The 26,178-nt window shown below is 42.9% G+C and overlaps 1 protein-coding gene across 1 annotated transcript in view; it reads right to left on the reverse strand.

Annotated features, from left to right (window-relative positions):
• The window catches only part of WDR48 (WD repeat domain 48), a 1,921,140-nt gene that overhangs the window by 248,013 nt on the left and 1,646,949 nt on the right, over positions 1-26,178 (reverse strand). Inside the window, exon 15 of the mRNA XM_044066951.1 lies at positions 17,159-17,264. Within this exon, the coding sequence (XP_043922886.1) occupies positions 17,159-17,264 (106 nt within the window). The remainder of the gene's footprint in view (positions 1-17,158; positions 17,265-26,178) is intronic.

Below are 26,178 nucleotides of genomic sequence, written 5' to 3' on the forward strand. Positions count from 1 at the left end.
CACATCCCTAAGAGTTAACCCGATAGAAGGTGTTTAGTTCGTAGACAGGATTCTAATTTTTACCTTAAGAATATAAAGGCCCTGGTGGTCATTAGCCTTGTATATAAATATATGGAAACAGCAATCTGGCCTTTGACCATCATGTGTCTATGGTAATGAGGAAATCATTCTACATTATGCAACTTATAAACAAAAGTATGGCATGCAGGTCCAAGGAAGTCATTGTTTGGTTGTACTTGGCACTCATCTGACCTATCATTAAGTACAACACACCTTTTAGTATGTACCTAACCAGGCACATCCAACAATTTGAATACTCGCAGACGTTTCTCACTAAAAGAATACATGGCATAAACAACAAAGTCCTATACACACTACCGCAAAGCCCTATCCCTGTATTTGGGTTCTTACGAGTTGTTAAGGTAAGATCTATGTCTGGCATACAAGGCACTGTCAGATCCCACTGATGGACCTCCTCCATTTTTGCAAAACAAACATACTAGAATTACCCATTCTAAAGACTTAAACTTTATCTGTGATATACAGAAGAGCTGCTGGACAGACAGGTTATGTGTTCCAGAGACTAGCCCTGTCCTCGAACAGGTCGTGTGAAGCAGAGTACCCCCTAATCCAACTCAAGTATAACTTGGACAACTGGATGGGGAACTGTAAATTCACCCCTGGTTTAGCACCTATGTCTCTACTAGACATAGACAGCTTGTAAATGGTTCATCTTGCAGGTCGCTGCTAGTAAATGTTTCATCTCCCAAGCCCCTGCTTGCACTACTAAGGGTACCAGAACTTGTCAGAGATTTGGGAAAGTTGGCTATGGTTAAAAAGGCCTCAGTGGTCATTAGCCTAGTACACACCTACGAGTCTATAAGATCACACACTATCCTTGTCAATTCACGGGAAAATCAGTCTGACTTTATACAATCCCGGGCAAATATACTAAAAATCATTTTCTGACCACTTTTGCTTTATGCTCCATTGCAATATGTATGGAAGTCATTCCTTTTAGGTTCCTTAAAATTATTATACAGAAAACGTATGCCAATACCACTGCAGTACCTGTCTTTGGCGATAAGATATTTGAGAGGTTTTCCCTTTATTTACCTAAATGATGTTCACTTTGCAAAGTTTTGTAAATGGTATAAATAGTTATTTTTATAAAGACTTGTTTTATGTACATAGTCATTGTCTGTTTTGAGTGTTGCTGTTCAAGTTTTCCAGCCATACTGCTAAGTTTTAACTTAATAAAACATATTTGGGGAAAAAAGAAAAGGCTCATTATTTGTGTTGCCATCTTGCACTGGATGGATGATCAACAATTCACAGAATAACTATTTTGAGCAGCGTAACACCTGTTAAAATGCCAGGTGGGAGGAGGCACAATCATTAATTCTCTATAAATTCTGAGTTCTGGCACAAGAAATACCATATCAAAAGAATTCTATGCCTAAAATCTGTTCTGCAATATGTGTTGAGGATTACCAACTTGTTTCCTAAAGTAGCTGACATTTTTAAGAATGTGGAATTTAACAATTTAATCATTAGTCACTCAGTACCTACGATATGGAAGTTTTAGCAATTTCTGCATAACGGGATAAGCAATTCCTGCAGAAACTGATTCTCACTTTTGTGAAGGGGTAATACTATACTCATGAAATTACTCCAAACATAATTGGTGTCAACAAGCTGATCACCTTTTCTGTCTTGCAATACATTTTAGGAAGTGAAAAGTACAGTTGTGTACCTACCATAAATGTAGATGTTCGAGTGTATTCACTGTTGCAGTCATTACACTTGGGTTATCCTGCTGGCAGGCTACCCACAGTCGGCCTGAATTCCAAAGTCTAAGTCCGGCATCAGTTGCTGTCGCCTCTTCCCTGACGTCAGTGCGCCAGGGGTATAAAAGATGCAGCCAACGTCATTTTCTTCAGTTTTTCTTGCCCCAGATGTCAGGTGCCCCAAAACTGGTAGGCTGAAAATTATGCCAATAAGTATGCACGCACAAAAATAAACATTTCCTTCATCGACAAGCAAATACACCACATAGGTTGTACAGGATAGAGAAGTACAGATAAGTCCCAGCAAAGAATAGGGGGATGGTGGGAGGGTAACCTGGACTGCAACAGTGAATGCACTCGAACATCTACATTTATGGTTGGTACACAACTGTACTATGTTCATCGTGTTTCACTGTTGCAGTCATTACACTTGGGTTGAATCCCAAAGCTGAGGTTGGGTGGCTGGGTCTAAATAGGATTAGGAGACGCTATAAGGCCCTGCAGAACTGCAGTGGCAAAGCCTGCTCTGGATTTAGAGTAGAGAGGTAAGTGGTAGTGCTTGGTAAAAGTGTGCACTGAACTCCAAGTTGCAGCCTCTAAAATGTCTTTGGTTGGTACTCCTCTGAGGAAGGTTGCTGAAGTGGCTGCTGCTCTGGTTGAGTGTGGCCTAATGCCCTTAGGCACTGATTTGCCATGTTGTCAATAGCAGAAACGAATGCAGTGGCCTATCCATTTTGAAATAGTCTGCTTTGAGATGGCCTTTCCTTGTGATCCTGCAGCATATGCTACTAAGAGTTGCTCAGTCTTTCTGAAAGCTTTAGTTCTGTCCAAGTAGAAGCGTAGCTGTCTGTGTATGTCCAAATAATGCAGCAGTCTCTCACCCTTATTCTGTGGGTTTGGATAAAAAGTAGGCAAATGAATGGTTTGGTTAAGGGTGACACTGGACATTACCTTAGGCATAAATGTCAGGTTCGTCCTCAGAGAAACCCTGTCTGGATGGAAAATGATAAAAGGTTCCACAGCCATGAGTGCCTGTAACTCTGAGACTTGTCTTGCAGAGGTTATTGCTAGGAGCAGAGCTGTTTTCCAAGATAAGAACTTTATTTCAGCTGTATTGGCTGGCTCAAAAGGTGGCAGTGTGAGTTTTTCCAAGACATAATTGAGGACCCATGCAGGTATTGGTGCTCTCCTTGGAGGTCTTATGTTTTTGGCCCCTCTGAGGTACTGTCTTGGCAACGGATGTGAAAAAATTGGTGGTTCCGTATTGTAATGAGCTAAAATGGCAGAGGCATGGATTTTAATTGATGAAAAGGATAGGCCTTTGTCTAGCATCTCAGTTAGGTATTGTAAAATCTGAGGAATATTTGGTACAAACGTGTCAATTCCTTGTGCCTGGTTCCAAGCACAGAATCTTTTCCATTTGTCTGCATAAGATTTTCTGGTACTGGGCCTCCTGGCCTCCAAAATAACATCCATCACTGCTTTAGAGAGAGGTGTGTTCTGAATGGCTACATTATCCGCCATGCTGCCAGATTTAGGGTTTAGAGTTGGCTGTGCAGGATCTGATTGTTTCGTTGGGTCAGTAAATGAGGGATCAGAGGCAATGTCCGGGCTGGGCCTTGAGACAAGCTCTTTAGGATTGGGTACCAGTGCTGGCAGGGCCAGTCTGGAGCAATCAGAATCATTTTTGGCTTCTCTTGTCTGACCTTTAGGAGTACCTTGGGGAGGAGAGGGAAAGGCATATACTGTTAGGGTTTTCCAGCTGAATGATAGAGCATCCACTTTCCGTGCTTGCTTGTGATCAGTCCTTGTGCAGAATCTCTGTAGTTGGCAGTTGTGAGGGGAGGCAAATAGATCTATGTCTGGGCATCCCCATTTCTTTATTATCATGCTGAAGACTTGTGGATCCAGTTTCCACTCATGGGGATCCGTGAGGTTTCTGCTTAGTTCATCTGCCAGAGTATTTTTCTTTCCTGGCTGGAATTATGCTTGCAGGTGTACTTGATAAGTCAATGCTGTGTCCCACAAAGTCATGGCTTGTCTGCAGAGGGGGTAGGAATGAGTGCCTCCCTGTTTGTTTATGTACCACATGACTATAGTATTGTCTGCCCTTATCAGTAGTTGTCCTGGATGGAGTAGATCCTTGAAAGCTGTCAGGGCATTCTGAACAGCTAGCATCTGTTTTTAATTGATATGAAGATGCCTTTGGCTTGTGGGCCATGTGCCCTGAATACATTTTCCTGCCATGTGGGCCCCCAGGCATAATCTAAAGCATCTGTTATTGACTGCCTGGCTGTGGGTAGGGTGAATGGCTGTCCCTTGTGGTGACAGGCCTGTGCCCACCATCGAAACTCCTGTTGCAGGCAAGGAATGAGAGTAATTAATGTTTCCAGGCTGTGACAATGTTGAGTCCAAACACTTTTTAGATACCATTGCAGTTTCCTCATATGCAGTCTGGCATATGGAATTAGCAGAATGCAGGATGCCATGAAGCCCAAAGCCTGCAGAATTTTTCTTGCAGATAACTGGGTCTTTGTTGCCAACACTTTGAAGTAAGAAGTCAGTTGCCTTTGTTTGTTTGGCGTGTTGTAGTTAAGCTTGCACCCAGTAATATTATCTCTTGAGAGGGTACTAGTTTTGATTTCTTTTCGTTTACTGTATACCCTAGGCAAATTAGTAATCTTTTTACAAACGCCAGATGTTTTAGTAGAATGTCCTTGTTCTCTGCTTGAATAAGGCAATCTTCCAAGTAAGGATATATTTGAATTCCTTTGTCTACAAAATGCAATTACTGGTGCCAGGCATTTTGTGAAGACCCTGGGCACAGTAGATAAGCCAAAGGGCAGTGCACAGAATTGGTAGTGCATTGAGCCAGCTATGAATCTGAGGTATCTTCTGCAAGATTGTCTGATTGGAATATGCAGGTATGCCTCTTTTAGGTCCAAAGTTACAAGCCAAGCCTTCTTGCCCAGCATGGGCAGAAGCTGCTGCAGAGTCAACATTTTGAATTTTGGAACATCAAGAAATGTATTTAGAATAGACAGGTCCAGTATTGGTCTCCAGGCTTTGTCTTTTCTGGGTACCAAGAAAAGTCTTGAGTAAAATCCTTGTCCCTGCTCTTGCTGTGGTACTTGCTGAATGGCCCTCATGTCCATGAGGGATGAAACTTGTTTTTATGCCTCTGCCCGTTGATTGTGCGGCAGGTCTGGCATACCTTTTGCCCTTGGCAGGGTGTGAAAGTGGAATCTGTAGCCCTGGGACACTATATTCAAGACCCATTTGTCCTGGGTGATCATGTGCCAATTTTGAGAAAAAAGTGCTAGTTTTCCCCCTAAGGGGGCTGCCAAAAGATAAGTGCTTGGTGCTGGCAGAGGAAAGTCATTGGGACTGTTTCCGGTATGGCTGTGATTTGTCTTCTCTTCCTTTGGAGGTAGAAGCACCCCACTGTTTAGGCCTGTATGAGCCCTGGGGATGGGATCTGCCTCTGGGGCATCTGTATCTGCCTCTTTGTGGCCTGACACTGGAAAGGACCAATTCTTTGTAGGCCAGTTCCTGCTAAATCTGGGTGGCTGTACCTGTAAGAAATCCTTTACTGTTTGCATAGATTTCGCTTTGTCCTCCATTTTCTTCAACACCGCCTCTGTTTTAACACCAAATAAGGTATCATGCTGTAATGGAGCATCTAATAATTTTGCTTTAACATGATCAGGCAGATTCTGTTCCTTTAAACAAGCATGCCTCCTAATGACAGAACCCGTAACTGCAGCCCTGCAGGAGGCCTCCAGAGAATCAAAACCACATTACAATGTATGCTTTCCCACTTGTTCAGTTGCATGCAATAAATCCTGTATTTCCTTATTTTCTGCACAATCAGAATTTGACAACATTTTCTGTTTTAGCAGTGACATTAAGTATTGCTGATATTTAAGCATATGAAACTGACAATTTAAAGCCCTCACAGCCAAAGTAGCAGAAGTGTAAACCTTTTTTCCCATCTGTCTAGTGCCCTTGAATCTCTATCAGAGGGGATAGGGTTTTTTGCAGCAGAAGCCTTGATCCCTTTGGGACTCTGAGAAATAGTTTCTGGGTCAGCAGCAGGGTTTTTATAAAGAAATTTATGTGAATCTGGAATCCTGTAGTATCTGTCTGGTTTAACAGGGGCAGGAGATAAAGAGTCAGGAGAAAGTCCGGAGTCTGAAACTACATCTACAATGTCTAACACAGGAGGAATAGCCAAAGGCCTGTGCTGAGGTAGTAAAAGAAAATCTCTAAGCCTTTTCTTAGATTCTGAGTAGTTTTGGCTCTCCCAGTGGAAGTGCTCCCTCATGGTATGCAGGGTTTCCGCAAAAGAATGATCCTCAGGCGGTGAGGCTGAAGGGATAGATTCTTCAGCATCAGAATCCTCGTAAGGAGGAAGAGAGTATCCCTGTTCAGATGAGGAGTCAGAGGAAATGGAAACCTGATCTGAAGATTCATATTCTATCTCTTGCCTAGGCCTCTTGTCAGGAGGGGGATGGGAACCCCTGAGCAAGGTAATTAGGTCTTCGGCCATTTTGAGCATCTGCTTTTTAGGCATGGTAGTCTGTCCAGGAGAATGCTGTACTTGTTTCTTTGTCTTTAGAACTGCTTTAGTCTTTGCTTTGGAAGCTGAAGTAGGCTTTACATATAACTGTGTAGGTCTGAAAACACCCTCAGAAACCGATGCCTGCTCAGCGGCTCCAGACCCATCTGCGGGAATAATTTTAGAGTGTCCAATACCTTGAGTATCCAGAGGCCTAGCTGGCTCCATGTGGGAGTCGTCAGCGGCCTGTGGCTCTGAGGTAGTGGGTGCCAGGGGCTGCGAAAGTGCCTCACTGAGAACCGGTGACTGGCTTAGCGGAAGCCTCGTCGTCAGTTTTGGACCTCAGATGCCTGTCCTTTTCTTTTTCCTTGCGCTTTTTTATAAACTCTGGTTGTCGGCTGTTCCGACGGCATTATATAATTGAATCTTTGGCCAAAGTAATGAAAGGCAAAATCGTACCAACACTCAATAGTGCGTTGGTTAAATCTAGCACAAAACTGACAGCTAGCAATGTTGTGATCAGGGCTTAGGCAAGGAATACAGTAAGAATGAAAATCCTTATAAGGTATTTGCTTCCCACAAGAAATACAATTGTTAACTTTTTCTGACATCGGACTGGAGCAAGAAAAAAGTTTCCCCAACGGGGTACTTCGCTTTAATGAAGACTTCGGATCTGAAATTCGTTTTTGAAAATCTCAGGAGTCGGCCGACCGTCACTTGCGAACTGCTTTTGCTTCGGGCACCACGCGGCAAGTAAGACTAGAAAATGGCGTTGGCTGCATCTTTTATACCCCTGGCGCACTGACGTCAGGGAAGAGGCGACAGCAACTGACGCCGGACCTAGACTTTGGAATTCAGGCCGACTGCGGGTAGCCTTCCAGGAGGATAACCCAAGTGTAATGACTGCAACAGTGAAACACGATGAACATCAGTAAAGACAAAATGGGAATGCAACTGAAATCTTGCTAACGTGTTAGATCAGAAAAAATTAGATAGTTGTATTGCAGTTGGGTTTTTTCCTTACTGGCTAGACATGCTGTAAAATCATCAACATTTGAAGGAGTCCCCAATAAGGGTAAATAACCTGTCGTCACAACAATCCTTGGCTATGAAAACAAAAATTAATTTTCCTGCTTAATTCATCCTAGAGACATTTCAGTGTGCACATGGACAAGACATCCATGTCTTTTGTCTTTGGGGACATGCTGACTTACCAGATGTGACCCCCAAGTTCTTTTAACTCATTAACACCTATGTGATGTGGCATGCCACACCTCTAAGAACCTATACACATTCTTGCATTCCAGTACACCTTCTAAAACATGAACTTAAAAAAAATAATATAAACAAATGTAAATATTTTGGGAACAATAGCATTTCTTAAAACTATACAAACAACAGTGTTATCAGTAAGAAGTATTCTTATGGTGATAATAGTCCATGCATTCAAAGTCTTTCCATAAATACTATAATATATTATAATCCACACAAACACAGAATTTTATTTTTGCTAAACTTTCACAAATTGTCATATCTTGGAAAAGTACAATGTAGACATATATTGTTAGAACAGTTTTGTTAATCAGACAAGCTTTCACAAGAGAGCAAGAAGTTCCTCTGCCTGCATGTTTATGGAGATATTTATATACCAGTACAATAACAACAAATCTAAAATAAATAAATATATAATAATAATAAATAAGGATGGGCACAAAGTTACAAGATAAGATGCTATAGCTATCCAAAAATATCTGATAAAAGAAATGCCAAAAAAACCTCACTGGTAAAAGCCCACACCTGAGCAGTGGAAATCTGTATCTGTAGCAAAGGAGCAGTAAATATGATTTGAGGTAATGTTAGGGTATGCAGGGAGTTATGGTAAAGGGAAGAAGCCTGAGATTTAATCCAAAGTCTTGAGTTGCCAAAGTCAGATCAGAAGTCGGATCCGGAGAATCATCTGTTGAGAATGGATGGAACAGACATCTGATCATATGTTTAGTTGTATAATTATCAACATAACTAACAATGAACATCTCTTCAGATGTGGTGTTCAATGCAAATATCAGTGGCAGTTTTCTTCAACAAAATCTAAGGTTTCACCTGATGCCATGCAATAGTGTACAAGTTACTTGTGTTTTTGAAGTATTAAATAAATATAGAAATATCTCTCAATTTCATAATTACTAACAAACAACTAGAACTACCTCCAGTATACTAGGATATAAATGGACATCTGACAATGAATGTTCCTTTCTCCCACCATGGCATTTCAGACGATACTTCTCCATAAAATGTAGGCATCACGGTTATGAAAATATGAAAAATAAATGGCAAGCAGTGATTAATGCCTCTACTGCAGGACATTGTGGATTAACAACCTTGATTCATTTTTGTTAATTAAGTCCTTGCCTTTCAATTTCTGCCGATTATTAGTTGGTAATTCATTTAAAGAAGCCAGAACAAAACAAAACAAAACAAAAAAAAAAAAAAAAAAACAGTCTGGACGCCATAAGGAGTCATGGGTGTTACCTGGAAGTTAACAAAAAAATCACTATAGGCTTGAATAGCATCAGAGCCCCACAGCATCTAGGAGGCAGAAAGTACAGTTGTGTACACTTACCATAAATGTAGATGTTCGAGTGTATTCACTGTTGCAGTCATTACATTTGGGTTATCTGCTTGCAGGTAGCCCTCTGTTGGCTTGATTAACAAAGTCTTGGGTCCTGTGTTGGTTGCTGTCCCTTCTTCCATGACGTCAGGTCATCAGGGGTATAAAACATGCAGCCGATGCCATAACATCAGTTTTTCCTGCCCCAGATGTCAGGTGCCCCCCTAATGGGGAGCAATTAAATATAAAAGTACAATGAAATACCTCCAACAAAAAAGCAAATACACCAAAAAGGCTTTTAAGCATAGTAAAGGAAAGTAGAGGTATAACCAAAAGAAGTTAGGGGGTTGGAGGGAGGGTAACCAGGACTGCAACAGTGAATACACTCGAACATCTACTTTTATGGTAAGTGTACACAACTGTACTATGTTCTTCGTGTTTCACTGTTGCAGTCATTACATTTGGGTAGATTCCCAAAGCTGTGGTTGGGAGGAGGAATTTAGATAGCATCAGGACTAGCTATAAGGCCCTGCAAGACTGCAGTGGCAAAGCCAGCTCTGGATTTAGAGAAAATTGGCAAATGGTAATGCTTGGTGAAAGTATGTACAGAACTCCAGGTAGCAGCTTCTAGGATGTCCCTGGTAGGGATGCCTCTGAGAAAGGCTGTAGAGATAGATGCAGCCCTGGTGAAGTGAGTTCTGATCTCCTGGGGGATAGGTTTTCCATGGTGCTTATAGCAGAAATGAATGCAATGGCCTATCCATTTAGAAATAGTTTGCTTTGAAATAGCCTTCCCCTCTGCCCCTGCAGCAAATGCTACCAGCAGTTGTTCAGATTTTCTGTGAGGGTTAGCCAGGCAGCAAGGTTCAGTGTTAAAAGCTGAGGGTGCAGAATCTGGTTCTCCTGTTGAGACAACAGAGAAGGAGTCTGCGGCAGGTGCCATGGGGATAACCATGACACACTGCGCAGGAAGGGGTACCAGTGTTGGAGCGGCCAGTCTGGAGCAATTAAAATCATCCTTGGTTTGTCCTGTTTGATTTTTAGTAGTACATTGGAGAGCAGAGGCAGAGGGGGGAAGGCATAGACTGATAGGTTTTTCCAGCTGAAGGACAGAGCATCCACTTTCCAGGCTTGTTTGTGGGGGGTCCTTGTGCAAAATTTGTCCAACTGGTAATTCTGGGGAGAGGCAAACGGGTCTATATCTGGGCTCCCCCATTTGCTTGTCAACATGTTGAAAATCCTTGGTTCCAGTTTCCACTAGTGTGGGTCCATAAGGTTTCTGCTTAGTCTGTCTGCCAGTGTATTTAACTTTCCTGGCAGGAATTGAGCTTGTAGATTCACTTGGTAGCTCAAGGCTGTGTTCCACAATGCCATGGCTAGTCTGCAGAGCGGGTAAGAATGTGTGCCCCCCCTGCTTGTTTATGTACCACATAACAATGGTGTTGTCCCGTCCTTACCATTAGTTGTCCTGGAAGAATGTGGCCCATGAAGGCTGTCAGAGCATTCTGTACAGCTAACATTTCTTTTTGATTGATATGCAGGTGCATTTGACTTGGGGGTTCTATTTGCCCTGAATGCACTTCCCTGCCAGGTGAGCCCCCCATGCATAGTCTGATGAGTCTGTTGTTAGGGTTTGGGTGGCAGGGGGTGGTGTGAAAGGTAGTCCCTTGTTTTGGTGGCAAGCCTCTGCCCACCAAAGGAACTCTAGGCGTAGGCAAGGTATGATAAGAATCATTACTTCTAGATCCTGAGAATGGACACCATAGGCTTTTTAGATACCACTGTAGTTTCCTCATACGCAGTCTTGCATATGGAATTAGAAGAATGCAGGAGGCCATGAACCCCAAGGCTTGCAGTATTTGTCTTGCAGATATAGCAGGGTCTTTGTGGCCACTTGTTTGAAGTAGGTTGTCAAATGAATTTGTTTCTCTGGCGTGAGGTAGGCCATCTGGGAAGTTGTATTCAAGCTTGCTCCCAGGAATATAATTTGTTGGCAGGGTACCAGGTGTGATTTCTTTTCGTTTATGGTGCACCCCAAACAAGTTAGAACCCTTTCTACAAAGGCCAGATGATTCAAAAGTATGTCCTGGCTTTCTGCCTGAATTAGACAATCGTCCAGGTATGGGTATATTTGAATATTTCTTTGCCTGCAAAATGCAATAACTGGAGCTAAGCACTTTGTGAATACCCTGGGCGCAGTAGATAAGCCAAAGGGCAGTGCGGAGAACTGACAGTGCGCGTAGCCTGCTTTGAAGCGTAGGTATCTTCTGCAAGACTCCCTGATTGGGATGTGCAGGTATGCTTCTTTTAAATCTAGTGTTGCCTACCAGGCATCTTTGCCTAGCATAGGAAGTAATTGTTGAAGAGTCAGCATCTTGAATTTTGGAATCTCCAGAAAGGTGTTTAGAGCAGACAGGGTCAGGATAGGACACCATGAATTGTCTTTTCTGGGTACCAGGAAAAGTCTTGACTGCTACATGATAAGAGCAAAATCCCAAAAAGGGAAGGCATCTCTGATCAGTACTAGCAAGAAACCACGATCCCTCATAAAATCATCTAAGGCTAGCTTCGAAAGAAAAATTGCACAAGATGCTAAAGATAATCACAAGGCCTTCTTTAGTTATGTCAGGAACCTGGGTGGCAGATATGCTCGGAGTTAAGTTCAAAATGACAAAAAATACACTGAACCCACAGACATTGCCAACATCCTGGCAGACAAGTTCGCAGTGCAAACTTCTCCCCCCCTTCCCCCCCAAAAGAGCAAATGTCTATCCCAACAGAGTATAGCCTCCCTGACATCACAGATGCACAGGTGAGAGCTGCCCTCTCTAAAGCGAAAAACACAGCATCAATGGGACCGGATGGTGTCCCGGTCTGCATCTTACACGAACTCCAAGAAGAACTGAACCCTCACATAAAGTCACTGTTCAATCTCAGCCTTACTACAGGATATGTACCCAAGGAATGGCGTACAGCAACAGTGGTCCCACTCCACAAAGGTGGTGCCACAACGGACCCCAGAAACTATCACCCTATAAGCCTGACTAGCCTGGCCTGCAAAGCTATGGAGCGTATCATCATGAAATTCATAAACAAAGACATTGGGAACCTCCAAACACTGGATCCTACCCAATTTGGCTTTAAGGGCAGATCTTGCCTCTTGAACCTGGTTGACTTCTTTGAAACAGTCACCAAGGCCATAGATGAAAGGAAGGTAGTCCACACAGCCTACCTGGACCTCACAAAAGCCTTCAACACAATACCACACTTGGGCATCATAAATAAGCTCACCAGCTTAAATATCAACCCCTATGTCACAAGATGGGTTGCAAACTGGCTCAGGGATAGAACCCACATGGTCAGAATTGCAGGTGCCATGTCAGACTCTAAACCAGTTACAAGAGGTGTCCCACAAGGCTCAGTCCTGGGACCTTTCTTGTTCGGTATATATTTCTCTGAGGTACAGGCTAACATGGGAGGACTATGGCTGACCAAGTTCGCAGATGACTGCAAACTGGGGGCCATAATCGACTCGCCGACTGACACAAGCATCCTCCAAAAGAGTCTCACAGAGACGGATAACTGGTGCCAGAACCATGGCCTAAAGCTAAATGCCAAAAAGTGCATAGTCATCCCCTTTGGGAAAAACAAAGTGCCCACAAATTATCACATAGGTGGTAATCCATTAAGTACGGAAGAAGTAATTCGGGATTTGGGGACCCAAGGAGATAGCAATCTCTCCTTTGACAATCACGTTGCCAGAGTGGTTAGAAAGACCTTCTATATAGCCCACCTTATCACAAAAGGGTTCACATCTAGATCAAGAGAGGTCATTGTGCCCCTCTACTCATCAGGCCCATAATTGAATACAAAGCCCCATTTGGGATGTACCTTACCCAACACCTGCAGCAACTGGAAAGACCCCAAAAGTACCTCACCAAGAGGATCAAGGGACTCAAACAGATGCCCTACGCAGTTAGGCTAAAGAAACTCCAGCTCTACTCAGTTGCTTACCGCCTACTCAGAGGCGATCTGTGCCTGACGTATAAAGCCATGCCCAACCCAGAATTAATGGACATGTTCCATCTCAGGAAATCCAAATCCCTTAGAGCTACACGCTCCAGGGACTTAAACTTCAGCACAGAAATAAATAGGACATGCTGGAGGGACAGATTCATATCCCAGAGGCTCCCCTCACTCTGGAACAAAATCCCAATCCATGTTAAGCAGAGTCCCTCAATGACCCTCTTCAAGAGAAATCTTGACGAGTGGATGGGAGATCGTAGGTTTACCCCTGGGATCTCTTCTATGTCCCTACTCGACAGAGGCACAGTAAACTAACCTCAAAAGGGCTATCTTCTGTGACCTACTATACAGAGGCACAGTCAACTAATCTAAAAGGCTGGCGAAAGCCAAACACACTCTGGCTAGGCTTATAAATGCCCTAGGGCAGATAGCCTAGTATCAACCTATGAACCTATAGAATCCTTGTCCCTTTTCCTCTTCTGGTACCAGTTGAATAGCCCCCATGCTTAAGAGAGAAAGTACTTGTTTCTGGGCCTCTGCCCACTGATTTGGGGGTAGGTCCGGCCACCTACTTGGTGATGCCAACCTATGGAAGTATAATCTATATCCCTGGGACACTATATTTAAAACCCATTTGTCCTGGGTAATGAGTTCCCAGTTCTTTGCATGAAGAGCAATCTTTCCCCCCCAAAGGGGCAGCCAGTTGGCAAGTCCTTGGAAATTTTAAAAGGAAGTCATTGGGACAGTTTACCATAGGAGGGAGTCTTATTACTCCCAGATTTGGAAGTGGAGGCCCCCCACTGCTTAGTCCTGTGTGTCCCCTGGGACTAAAACCTGGGGTTTTTGCTGTGTCTGGGTTTGGCTTGAGAAGACCTGGAAGGGGCTGGAAAGGACCAATTCTTAGAAGGCCAGTGCCTACTAAATCTAGGAGGCTGAACTTGTATGAATTCTTTAACAGTCTGCATAGATTTAGCTTCATCTTCCATCTTTTTAAGAACTTCCTCAGCCTTGTTGCCAAACAGGTGGTCCTGATTTAAGGGAGCATCCAACAATTTAGCTTTAACATGATCAGGCAAAGATTGCTCCTTAAGCCAAGCATGCCTTCTGAGCTCAGACCCAGTAAAAGTGGCCCTGCAAGAGGCCTCCAATGAATCAAAACCACATTGCAAAGTATGTTTTCCAACTTGTTCAGCAGAATGCATTAAATCCTGTAATTCTTTATTTTCCACACAGTCAGGAATCAACATCACTTTCTGTTTAAGCAATCCAATAACATGTTGCTAATACTTTAACATATGAAACTGGCAATTTAAAGCCCTAATGGCCAAGGTTGCAGTAGTGTAAACCTTCTTACCCTGGAGTCTCTATTAGAAGGGGTAGGATTTTTAGCAGTAGAAGCCTTAATACCCTTGGGCCCCTGTGAAACAGTCTCTGGATACGCAACAGGATTTTTAAAAAGAAACTTGTGTGACTCAGGAACCCTGTAGTATCTCTCTCTGGTTTTCTGGGAGCAGGAGGCAAGGAATCAGGGGCCAAACTAGATTCCAAAAAAGCATAATCAACAATGTCTAGTACAGGAGGAATAAGGCCTATGCTGAGGTAGGAGTAAGAAATCCCTAAGCCTCTTTCTTGAATCAGAAAAATTCTGGCTTTCCCAGTGGAAATGCTCCCTTAGAGTATTAAAGGTTTCCCCAAAAGAAAAATCCTCTGGAGGGGAAGCAGAGGGAATTGAGTCCTTTGCATCAGAATCCTCATAAGTAGATAAGGGCAAATCCAGACCATCACAAGAATCAGAAAAAACAGAAATCTGGTCAGAAGATTCATAAATCACTTCAGTCCTAGGCCTTTTAGAAAAGGGGGTTGGCTACCCCTGATTAGAGTTATTAGATCTTCAGCCATTCTTATCATTTGTTTTTTAGGCATAGAGGCTTGAGCATGTGGCCTGGGGCATCGTTTTTTTTAGGTATGGTTCGAGATTTAGGCCTAAGAGAAGAAAGAGGCGTCGGTTTAATATGCGAGTCCGTAGGCCTGAATACACCCTCAGAAGCTGGTGCCTGCACAGCGGCTCCGGACCCATCCAAGGTAGAGACATCCACGGGTTCCATAGTTAAAGCATCTCACGACATACCGGACTCCGAATGGGTCTCAGTAGAGGCCTGCAAATGAGAAGTAGCGGGTATCAGGGGCTGCGAAAGCGCCTCACCGAGTACCGGCGAATTGGTGACTGGCTTAGGAGAAGCGTTGTCGGCAGTTTTGGACCTCGGCGGCCTGTCTCTGTCATTATCTTTGCGTTTTTGCAGAATCCCGGTCGTCGAATGGCTAACCGACGACATTTCTGGATAATTAAACAGAGAACCGAAATATTTAGAGTTGAAAATATACTGACGTTGGATAGTGCGCTGATTAAATAAAGCACAAAACCGACAGCAAGGTACGTCGTGGTCAGGGCCTAGGCAAGGAATACAGTACGAATGAAAATCTTTATGAGGTATTTGCTTTCCACAAGTAATGCAATTATTAACTTTTACTGACATCAGAAAGGAGCAAGAAAAAGTTTCTCCAACAGGGTACTTAGCTTTAGTTGAAGACTTCAGTTCTGAAACTCGAAAACGAAAATTTCAGGAGTCGGCTGACTGGCACTTGCGAACTGCTTCTGCTTGGGGCAACACACGGCAAGAAAGACCAATGTAATGGCTTCGGCTGCATGTTTTATACCCCTGACGACCTGACGTCATGGAAGAAGGGATAGCAACCGATGCAGGACCCAAGACTTTGTAAATCAGGCCGACTGAGGGCTACCTGCAAGCAGATAACCCAAATGTAATGACTGCAACAGTGAAACACGAAGAACAGAAAAGAAAGAACAATAACAAAGATCCTCGGTAAAGAAAAAAGATTTGTCTAAGTTTATGGAAGTCTTTCAAAATATTCTCCTTACTTAATGCAGATTAAAATCAGTGTGTAGCAAAAAGAATCTTACCATGAGAAGAGGTTTTCGAGATGCCAGTTTTCAGCTCCACCTGGATGTTTGTAAGGTAAAGTAGGTGTTGACTATACTATAGGTGAAAAAAAAAATCCACAGCAGCAAAGTCACAGAATTACATAGATACAATACCCAAAGAAAGTGTTTACTAACTTCATCAATGAGGTTACTAGTAGTAGTAAAGCAACTGTCTATAGCTTGAACAATGAAGTAACTAGACAGAGAGGTGAGCCCAGACACTGGCATACCCTTGTAAGCCTGCAGAAAAGAAACTTTCCCTGGACTCTGTTACATTCTGTCTTGTGTGTTTCAGGCATATTTTATTTAACATTTGTTAACCGGGAAAGTCCGACTTGGAACGAGACAATTTTCAGCGGAGGCCTGGGAGAAATGCTCCAGACATATGTCTTTGTAACGTGGGAGGAAACTGGAGCACCCGAAGGAAACCGACACGAATGCAGGGAGGACATGCAGACTCCACACAAAAGGAACCCCAGCTGAGAATGAACCGGAGAACCTCTTGCTGTGAGGTGACAATGTTACAGCTGCACCACTGTGCCGTCCGTTTATATTACTTGCTTTACATCTACTCAGTATTACCAGTACAGACAATAAGAATGTAAATGCCACCAGATACACAACAGTGTCTTCAAAAATCACTTAACAGCTAATTTAACAGCCAGAGAATAAGCTAAATTATTATTTTGCATCAGAAAGCAGGATACGACTATAATGGTTGACAAATCAAAGGATGCAGATATTTGTTTTCTGGGGCACTGAGAACAAAATATGATATGGTACAAGTTTAGAAAATGTGATTTATTACAGTAACAAATAAGTAAACTCTATATCTTGTTTCTCTAAACATTTTAAGATGATGCCCTACTGTGGGGGAGTTATTACTCACACCAACCAGGAAAAAAAAATATGAAAATCACCAAGACCAGAAACAAGAGGATCTACAAGCTGTTCAGCAAAGAGAAGGCAACCATCTACTCAAAAATAAACAATCCAACACCAACAGACAGTGCTGTGGAAGACATCACAAGAGTTGAAAGGAGTACAATGCTTACAAACAGTAAAACTGTTACATGTAAAACATTAGATGTAAATCACACATAGTCAGGGAAACTACCAGCAGTCCCACTCCTAAGGGCAATGCCATTAAAAATCATTCTATAAAGTTATACCTGAATAAGGTCCGTCCTCCAGCTTCACCAAAAATAACTGGTGTATGAGGTGGCACTTGAAAATATCCATTTCCTTTCTGTATTCGGTTTTCTTGCTCACCATTTACTAAATTACAAAAAGCACTGGGTTATTATTTCTGTATCTAGCAGCATACAAAATAAAATTTAACTTGCTAAATTTACCTTACAAATCCAAAACACATACTCAAATTACTTTCTACACTAATCTGAAAAAAGGTGTAGCTACCCAGCCGTTAAGATCTCTCTTTGCAGGACAATATGTCCATGAAATAGGAGTTGTGGATCCTGAAATGTTCATTTTTGGCAAATTTCTTTTTATTATATATATATTTTTTTCCAATATACTTTTTATTCCTTTTTTCAGTCAAAGTAAAAAGTACAGTTGTGTACACTTACCATAAATGTAGATGTTCGAGTGTATTCACTGTTGCAGTCATTACATTTGGGTAATCTGCTGGCAGGTGAATAACAAAGTCTTGGGTCCTGCGTCGGTTGCTGTCTCCTCTTCCATGATGTCAGGTCGTCAGGGGTATAAAACATGCAGCCGACGCCATTTTATTCAGTTTTTTTTTGCCCCAGATGTCAGGTGCCCCCCAAATAGGGAGCAGAAAAAAAAATATATATATATATATATATATATATATATATATATATATATATATATATATATATATATGTAAATATAAATAAACAGCAATATATATATATATATATATATATATATATATATATATATATATATATACACACACACACACATATATACACATATGAATAAATGCACTTTTAGCAACATAAACTTTACCTTCATCTAAAAGCAAATACACCACAAAGGCTTTAGAATATAGTGAAGGAAAGAGAAGTTATAGACAAGGGGGATGGCGGGTGGGTAACCCGGACTGCAACAGTGAATACACTCTAACATCTACATTTATGGTAAGTATACACAACTGTACTATGTTCTTCGTGTTTCACTGCTGCAGTCATTACATTTGGGTAGGATCCCAAAGCTAGGGATGGGAGGATGGAACTAAATAGCATTAGCAGCGGCTATAAGGCCCTGCAGAACGGCAGTGGCAAAGCCTGCCCTGGATTTAGAGAAGAGAGGCAAATGATAATGCTTTGTGAAGGTATGAACAGAGCTCCAAGCAGCAGCTTCTAGAATGTCTTTGGTTAGAACTCCTCTGAGCAAGGCTGCTGAGGTAGAGGCAGCTCTGGTGGAATGTGACCTGATTCCCTTGGGTACAGGTTTACCATGATGCAAGTATCAGAAACTAATGCAGTGGCTTATCCACTTAGAAATAGTTTGCTTTGATATAGCCTTCCCCTCTGATCCTGAAGCAAATGCCACCAGTAGTTGCTCAGACTTTCTTAGAGATTTGGTCCTGTTTAAGTAGAATCTTAGTTGTCTGTGTACATCCAATGAATGCAGAATCCGCTCCCCCTTGTTCTGCAGATTTGGGTAAAATGATGACAAGTGAACAGTTTGGTTAAGAGCCACACTGGATACCACCTTAGGCATAAAGGAAGGATTGGTCCTGAGGGACACCCTGTCCGGGTAAAATGTAATAAAAGGCTCCACAGCCATGAGAGCCTGTAGTTCTGAAACCCTCCTTGCTGAAGTGATTGCCAAAAGGAAAGCTGATGAAAACTTTAGATCTGCAGTAGCTGCTGGTTCAAAAGGAGGCAGGGTGAGTTTTTCCATCACAAAATTGAGGTCCCATGCAGGAGCTGGTGATCTTCTGGAAGGCCTTAAATTTTTGGCCCCTCTACGATACTATTTTAGCAGAGGATGAGAAAAGATGGGAGGCTCCGTGTTGTAATGTGCCGAGATAGCAGAGGCATGGATTTTTATTGAAGAGAAGGATAGGCCCTTGTCAAGCATCTCAGTCAAGTATTGTAAAATCTGAGGGATATTTGGTTTTGCTGCGTCCATTCTTTGTGCTTGGTTCCAAGCACAGAATCTCTTCCACTTATTAGCATAAGATTTTCTAGTACTAGGCCTTCTGGCTTCCAAAATGACATCCATAACAGATTTACTGAGAGGGGTTTGAATAATTACATGATCAGCCATGCTGCAAGGTTCAGAGTTTGGAGCTGAGTGTGCAGAATTTGATTGTTTTGCTGAGACAGTAGATGAGGTATTTGAGGCAAGTACCAAGGAGGGAGTTGAGACATATTCCTTAGAATTGGGTACCAGTGCTGGCGAGGCCAGTCCGGAGCAATTAGGATCATTTTTGTTTTTTCCTGTCTGACCTTTAGTAAGACCTTGGAGAGAAGAGGCACAGGGGGAAAGGCGTAGACTGATAGGTTTTTCCAACTGAAGGATAGGGCATCCACTTTCCATGCTTGTCTGTGATAAGTCCTTGTTCAGAATTTGTCCAGCTGATAATTCTGGGGAGAGGCAAATAGATCTATGTCTGAGCTCCCCCATTTCTGTGTTAACATGCTGAAGACTTGTGGATCCAGTTTCCACTCGTGCGGGTCCATAAGATTTCTGCTTAGGTCATCTACCAGAGTATTTTGTTTGCCTGGCAGGAATTGAGCTTGAAGATGTACTTGGTAAGTAAAGGCTGTGTTCCACAATGCCATGGCTAGTCTGCAAAGGGAGTAGGAATGTGCCCCCCCCCCCCTGCTTGTTTATGTACCACATAACTGTGGTGTTGTCCGTCTTTATCAGTAGTTGTCCTGGATGAAGTAAGTCCTTGAAGGCTGTCAGGGCATTCTGAACAGCTAGCATCTCTTTCTGGTTGATATGCAGATGCAACTGTTTTGGGCTCCATATGCCCTGAATGCATCTCCCCGCCAGGTGGGCCCCTCAAGCATAGTCTGTAGTTAGGGTTTTGGTGGCGGGGGTAGAGTGAATGACAGTCCCTTGTTTTGGTGACATGTCTCTGCCCACCAAAGAAACTCCTGTTATAGACAGGGAATGAGAGGAATCATTGTTTCCAGACTGTGACAATGTTGACTCCATAAACTTTTTAGGTACCATTAAAGTTTCCTCATATGCAGTCTTGCATATGGAATTAGTAGAATGCAGGATGCCATGAACCCCAAAGCCTGCAGAATTTGTCTTGCAGATAACTGGGTTTTTGATGCCATCTGTTTGAAGTATATAGTCAGTTGCCTTTGTTTGTCTGGCATAAGTTAAGCCATCTGGGCAGTTATATTCAAGCTTGCATCCTGGAATGTAATTTTTTGAGAGGGTACCAGTTGTGATTTCTTTTCATTTATTGTGTACCCTAGGCATGTTAGAAGTCTTTTTACAAATGCCAGATGTTGAAGAATAATGTCCTTGTTCTCTGCTTGAATGAGACAGTCGTCCAAGTAAGGATAAATTTGTATGCTTCTTTGTCTGCAAAATGCAATTACTGGTGCCAGGCACTTTGTAAAGACCCTGGGCGCAGTAGATAAGCCAAAAGGCAGTGCAGAGAATTGGTAATGCATAAAACCTGCCTTGAAGCGGAGGTATCGTCTGCACGATTCCCTTACTGGGATATGCAGGTATACCTCTTTTAAGTCTAGAATCACTAACCAAGCTTCTTGCCCAGCATAGACAGTAGCTGTTGTAAAGTCAGCATTTTGAATTTTGGAATGTCCAGGAACATGTTCAAAATCGATAAGTCCAGTATTGGACACCAGGCATTGTCTTGTCTGGGTACCAGGAATAGTCTTGAATAAAAACCTTGTCCTTTTTCCTGTTCTGGTACTGGTTGAATAGCCTCCATATCCATGAGGGACGTAACTTGTTTCTGAGCCTCTGCCCATTGATTTTGTGGCAGATCTGGCCAACCGTTTGGAATTGGCAAAGTATGGAAATGAAATCTGTACCCCTGGGATACTATGTTTAATACCCACTTGTCCTGGGTAATTAACTGCCAATTTTGAGCATGAAGTGCTAATTTTCCCCCCAAGGGGGCTGCCAAAAGTTAAGTGCTTGGTGATGGTAGGGGGAAGTCATTAAGACTGCTTACTGTAGGGTTGTGCTTTGTTTACCCCAGATTTGGAGGTGGAGGCACCCCATTGCTTTGACCTGTAAGAACCCTGTGATTGGTATCTAGAGCATTTGGAGTGCCTGGATTTGCCTCGAGAGGCTCTGTTGGACACAGGAAAGGACCATTTCTTAGTAGGCCAGTGCCTACTGAATCTGGGTGGCTGCACTTGTAAAAAATCTTTTACAGTTTGCATAGATTTAGCTTTGTCTTCCATTTTCTTTAAAACCTCTTCTGCCTTATTAACAGAGTATCATGCTGTAAAGGGGCATCCAGCAATTTAGCTTTAACATGATCAGGCAGATTTTGCTCCTTGAACCAGGCGTGCCTTCTAATCACAGATCCAGTAACTGCGGACCTGCAAGAGGCCTCCAAGGAATCAAAACCACATTGCAAAGTATGCTTTCCAACCTGTTCTGCTGCATGCAATAATTCCTGTAATTCTTTACTTTCCACACAATCAGAAATCAACATAATTTTCCGTTTCAATAAGCCCATAACATGCTGTTGATATTTAAGCATATGAAACTGGCAGTTTAAGGCCCTAATTGCCAAAGTTGCAGATGTATAAACCTTCTTTCCCCATCTATCCAGCGCCCTGGAATCTCTATCAGAGGGGGTAGGGTTTTTGGCTGTAGAGGCCTTTACACATGTGGGACCCTGTGACATAGTTTCAGGATCAGTAGCAGGATTTTTGAATAGAAATTTGTGGGAGTCAGGAACCCTGTAATATCTGTCTGGCTTACTAGGAGCCGGACGTAGGGAATCAGGAGCCATGCTTGATTCCAAAAACATATCATCAACAATGTCTAATACAGGAGGTATAGCCAAATGCCTATGCTGAGGAAGAAGAAGGAAATCCCTAAGACTCTTTTTTGATTCAGAGAAATCCTGACTCTCCCAATGAAAATGTTCCCTTAAAGTATGCAAGGTTTCTCCACAAGAATAATTCTCAGGAGGAGATGCAGATGGGATGGATTGTTCTGCATCTGAATCCTCTTAGGGTGGTATAGAAAATTCCTGATCAGAACAGGAATCAGAAGAAATAGAAACCTGATCTGAAGATTCATAATCAGTGTCTTGCCTAGGCCTCTTAGCGGGGGGGGGGGGGGGGGGGTTGGGGACCCCTGATCAAGGTAATCAAGTCCTCAGCCATTTTGATCATCTGTTTTTTAGGCATAGGGGCCTGAGCACGTGTCTCACGTGTCCTTTTTTTAGACTTAGAAGATGTTTTTGATCTTGTTTGTGAAGCTGGCGTCGGTTTTATATAAAAATGTTGAGGCCTGAAAACACCCTCAGAAGCCGGTGCCTGCTCAGTGGCTCCAGACCCATCCAAGGGAGAAACATTTGCGGTTTCAATACTCTGAGAATCTTGCGGCATTCTGAACTCCGCATGGGTCTCGGTAGAGGCCTGCGACTCTAAAGTAGTGGGTATCAGGGGCTGCGAAAGCGCCTCACTGAGTACCGGTGAACCAGCGACTGGCTTAGGAGAAGCTTTGTCATTGGTTTTCGACCTCGACGGTCTGTCTCTTTTTCTTTGCGTTTTTTGTGAACTCCGGTTGTCGGATTGCTAACCAACGACATTTCAGGGTAATTAAATCTGGATCCAAAATATTCTGAAGCAAAAATATACCGATGCTTAATAGTGCGTTGGTTAAATCTAGCACAAAACCGACAGCAAGGCGCGTTATGATCTGGGCCTAGGCAAGGAATACAGTACAAATGAAAATCCTTATGAGGTATTTGCTTCCCACAAGTAATGCAATTATTAACTTTTACTGACATCGGTAAGGAGAAAGAAAAAGTTTCCCCAACGGGGTACTTAGTTGAAGACTTTGGTTCTGAAATTCGAATGCGAAAATTTCAGGAGTCGGCCGACCGGCACTTGCAAACTGCTTCTGCTTCGGACACCGCACGGCAGGAAAGACTGAATAAAATGGCGTCGGCTGCATGTTTTATACCCCTGACGACCTGATGTCATGGAAGAGGAGACAGCAACTGACGCAGGACTCAAGACTTTGTTATTCAGGCCGACTGAGGGCAGCCTGCCAGCAGATTACCCAAATGTAATGATTGCAACAGTGAAACACAAAGAACATCAGACATTTACAGAAAAAATGACAAGTAGTATCAATTACAGCAATTTTCCACAATGGTTCACTGAGGGTACAAGGGATAACGAGCTCCAAGTTTGTCTGTTAATTTTAACTGAAATGTTACAAACCCCTATTTCAGAATAAAGTAAAGTTATTATCGTTATACCTGAAGACTGGATTGTGACATTAGTTTTGTAGCCTCATTTGTATGTTTTGATTTGTTCAGAGGTTCATAGATTAGTACTAGGCTAACTACCCTTGTGGGCCATTTCAAGCCAAGCCATTTACCCATTGTGAGAAGCAGACCTTGCACCTTGTGTCTGTAAGATAAACACCTTAACCATTATGCCATCCTCCCACCCCTTGTTATTATACTGGTACACCCTTGTACAAGTATAATAACCTTACTTATAGAAGGTTTAGTGAAACCCCTAAAACTATGTACAAAAAATAAACTATTTACACTGTTGGATGCCATCTGGATGATGCTAATCTTGAGCATATTATTTTGAGCAATTAACGTATTGTGTTTAAATATAAGGAAGTTCAAATAAAAGTCACCTGAATTTTATTTATGTGTTTGGGTTTTATTTGCTTGCAAGGATTGTGTCGAGAAGAGAATTCCAATATGTTCGAAAGTATGTTCCTTTTTTTATACTTTTTGTAGCTAGTTTGTGGGAGGTGATATATTTGACTGCCATGTCTTTAGTTTGTCCATGAGATTTTGTTGTGGATTGCTCAATTTCTGGTTATATAAAATTTAAGAAGGGCACATACTGTGACTAGAATATGTTTACGGATTCCTCTGATTGAGCTAGGGATTATAGGTAGAATCATTGTTTCCCAGGCAAATGTAGTTTTTTCGTAACCAATTTTTTCAAGTTGCACTCTTAAAGAGCAACAGAGTTTGAAAATATTCTTACAGCTCTGGAAAATGTGGAGAATATCGACATTCTCTTTGGAGCAAAAGGGGCATGTTTTTGCTTTTTGGTAGCCAATTTTTTTAAGGACAGCTGGAGTATAATATGCATTACTATTAATCATTATTTGTGTGTAGATTAGGTTTTTGAAAGGTGTTAATTTTAAGGTATCTTTAACAACTTCTTGTTTTTGCGCTGTTGTGACAGTTTGACTAATGTTGTCCCAGTAGTTTGAATAAAGTAGTGCAGACTGATGTTTTATCTCACTAATTAATTTATACGTCTTTGAAATCATTTTCTCCTTAGAGGCAGGTGGTAATGTTTGGTAAAAGTGTGAACAGATGTCCAATTGGCAGCCTCCAGGATGTCCCTGGTGGGGACTCCTCTGAGGAAAGCTGCAGAGGTGGATGCTGCTCTGGTGGAGTATGTCCTGACCCCCTTGGGTGGAGGCTTGCCATGCTGTTTGTAGCACAAACGGATGCAGTGTGCTATCCATTTGGAAATGGTTTGCTTGGAAATGGCTTTGCCTTCTGCCCCTGAAGCAAAGCTAACCAGCAATTGAGCAGACTTTCTGAAGGGTTTAGTCAAGTCCAGATAGTATCTGAGTTATCTGTGCACATCTAGAGAGTGCAGAATCCTTCCCCCCTTGTTTTGGGGTTAGGAAAGAAGGTGGGTAAATGGATGGATTGGTTGAGAGCCACACTGGACACCACCTTGGGCATGAAGGATGGATTAGTTCCAAGGGATACCCTGTCTGCATGGAAGATGATGAAGGGTTCCACAGCCATGAGTGCTTGCAGCTCGGAGACTCTTTTGGCTGAAGTAATGGCCTGGAGAAAGGCTGTCTTCCATGAGAGAAATTTTAGCTCTGCAGAAGAAGCTGGTTCAAAAGGGGGCAGGGTGAGAGCTTTTCCAAGACAAAGTTAAGGTTCCAAGCTGGTGTTGGTGCCCTTCTGGATAGGCTTCAAGTTGCTAGCCCCTTTGAGGAACTGTTTAATCAGAGGGTGTGAAAAAAGAGGCTGCTCAGTGGGAAAATGAGCAGAAATAGCAGAGGCATGAATTGTTATAGAGGAGACAGAGAGACCACTGTGTAGACGGTCAGCTAAGTAATCCAGGATGAGAGGGATGGAGGGGCTGTGACATATTGGCCCCCTTAGCCTGGATCCAGATGCAAAACCTTTTCCATTTATCTGCATAAGACATTCTGGTGCTAGGGCGTCTTGCCTCTCGGATAACATCCAGAACCTGTTTAGTGAGGATGGCAGATTGGTCAGGGGTTAGGGTATAAGCCAAGCTGACAAATTGAGTGTCTGTAATTGGGGGTGCATGAATTCCCCTTCCCTCTGGGTTAGGAGGGTTGGAATCTGAGGAAGATTCCATGGAGGCAGCAGGCACAGGCTGCGCAGCAAGGGGTACCAGTGCTGTCTGGGCCAGTCAGGAGCTATGAGAATGGCCCTTGTTTTTTCCTCCCTTATTTTGAGCAGTACCCTGGGAATGAGAGGTATCTGAGGAAAGGCACAGACTGAGAGGTTTACCCAGGGGAAGGACAGTGCATCCACTTTCCAAGCCATGCAGTGATGCTCCCTGGTGCAGAATTTGCTGAGCTTATGGTTGGCGTGGGAGGCAAAGAGGTCGACCTCTGGTGTTCCCCATTTCTGAGTTATTAGGAAGAAGGTGTTTCTGTTGAGCTGCCACTCATGGGGGTCCAAGAGCTTTCTGCTTAATTGGTCGACCAGCGTGTTGAGAGAGCCTGGCAGGTGTTGTGCTAACAGGTGTATTTGCAAGGAAGAGGCTTTGAACCAAAGGGCCATGGCCAGCCTGCACAGCAAATAGGAATGAGTCCCTCCCTGCTTGTTGATGTACCACATCCCAGTGGTGTTGTCTGTTTTGATCAGGAGAACCCCTGGGAAGAGAAGTGGTTTGAAAGCTATCAAGGCCTGCTGCACAGCCATCATCTCTTTTTGACTGATGTGCAGGGGGAGTTGCTGGGG

The sequence above is a fragment of the Protopterus annectens genome, chromosome 3.part1 (assembly GCF_019279795.1).
Source record: "Protopterus annectens isolate FY-2018-M chromosome 3.part1, PAN1.0, whole genome shotgun sequence".
Classification (NCBI taxonomy): domain Eukaryota; kingdom Metazoa; phylum Chordata; order Ceratodontiformes; family Protopteridae; genus Protopterus; species Protopterus annectens.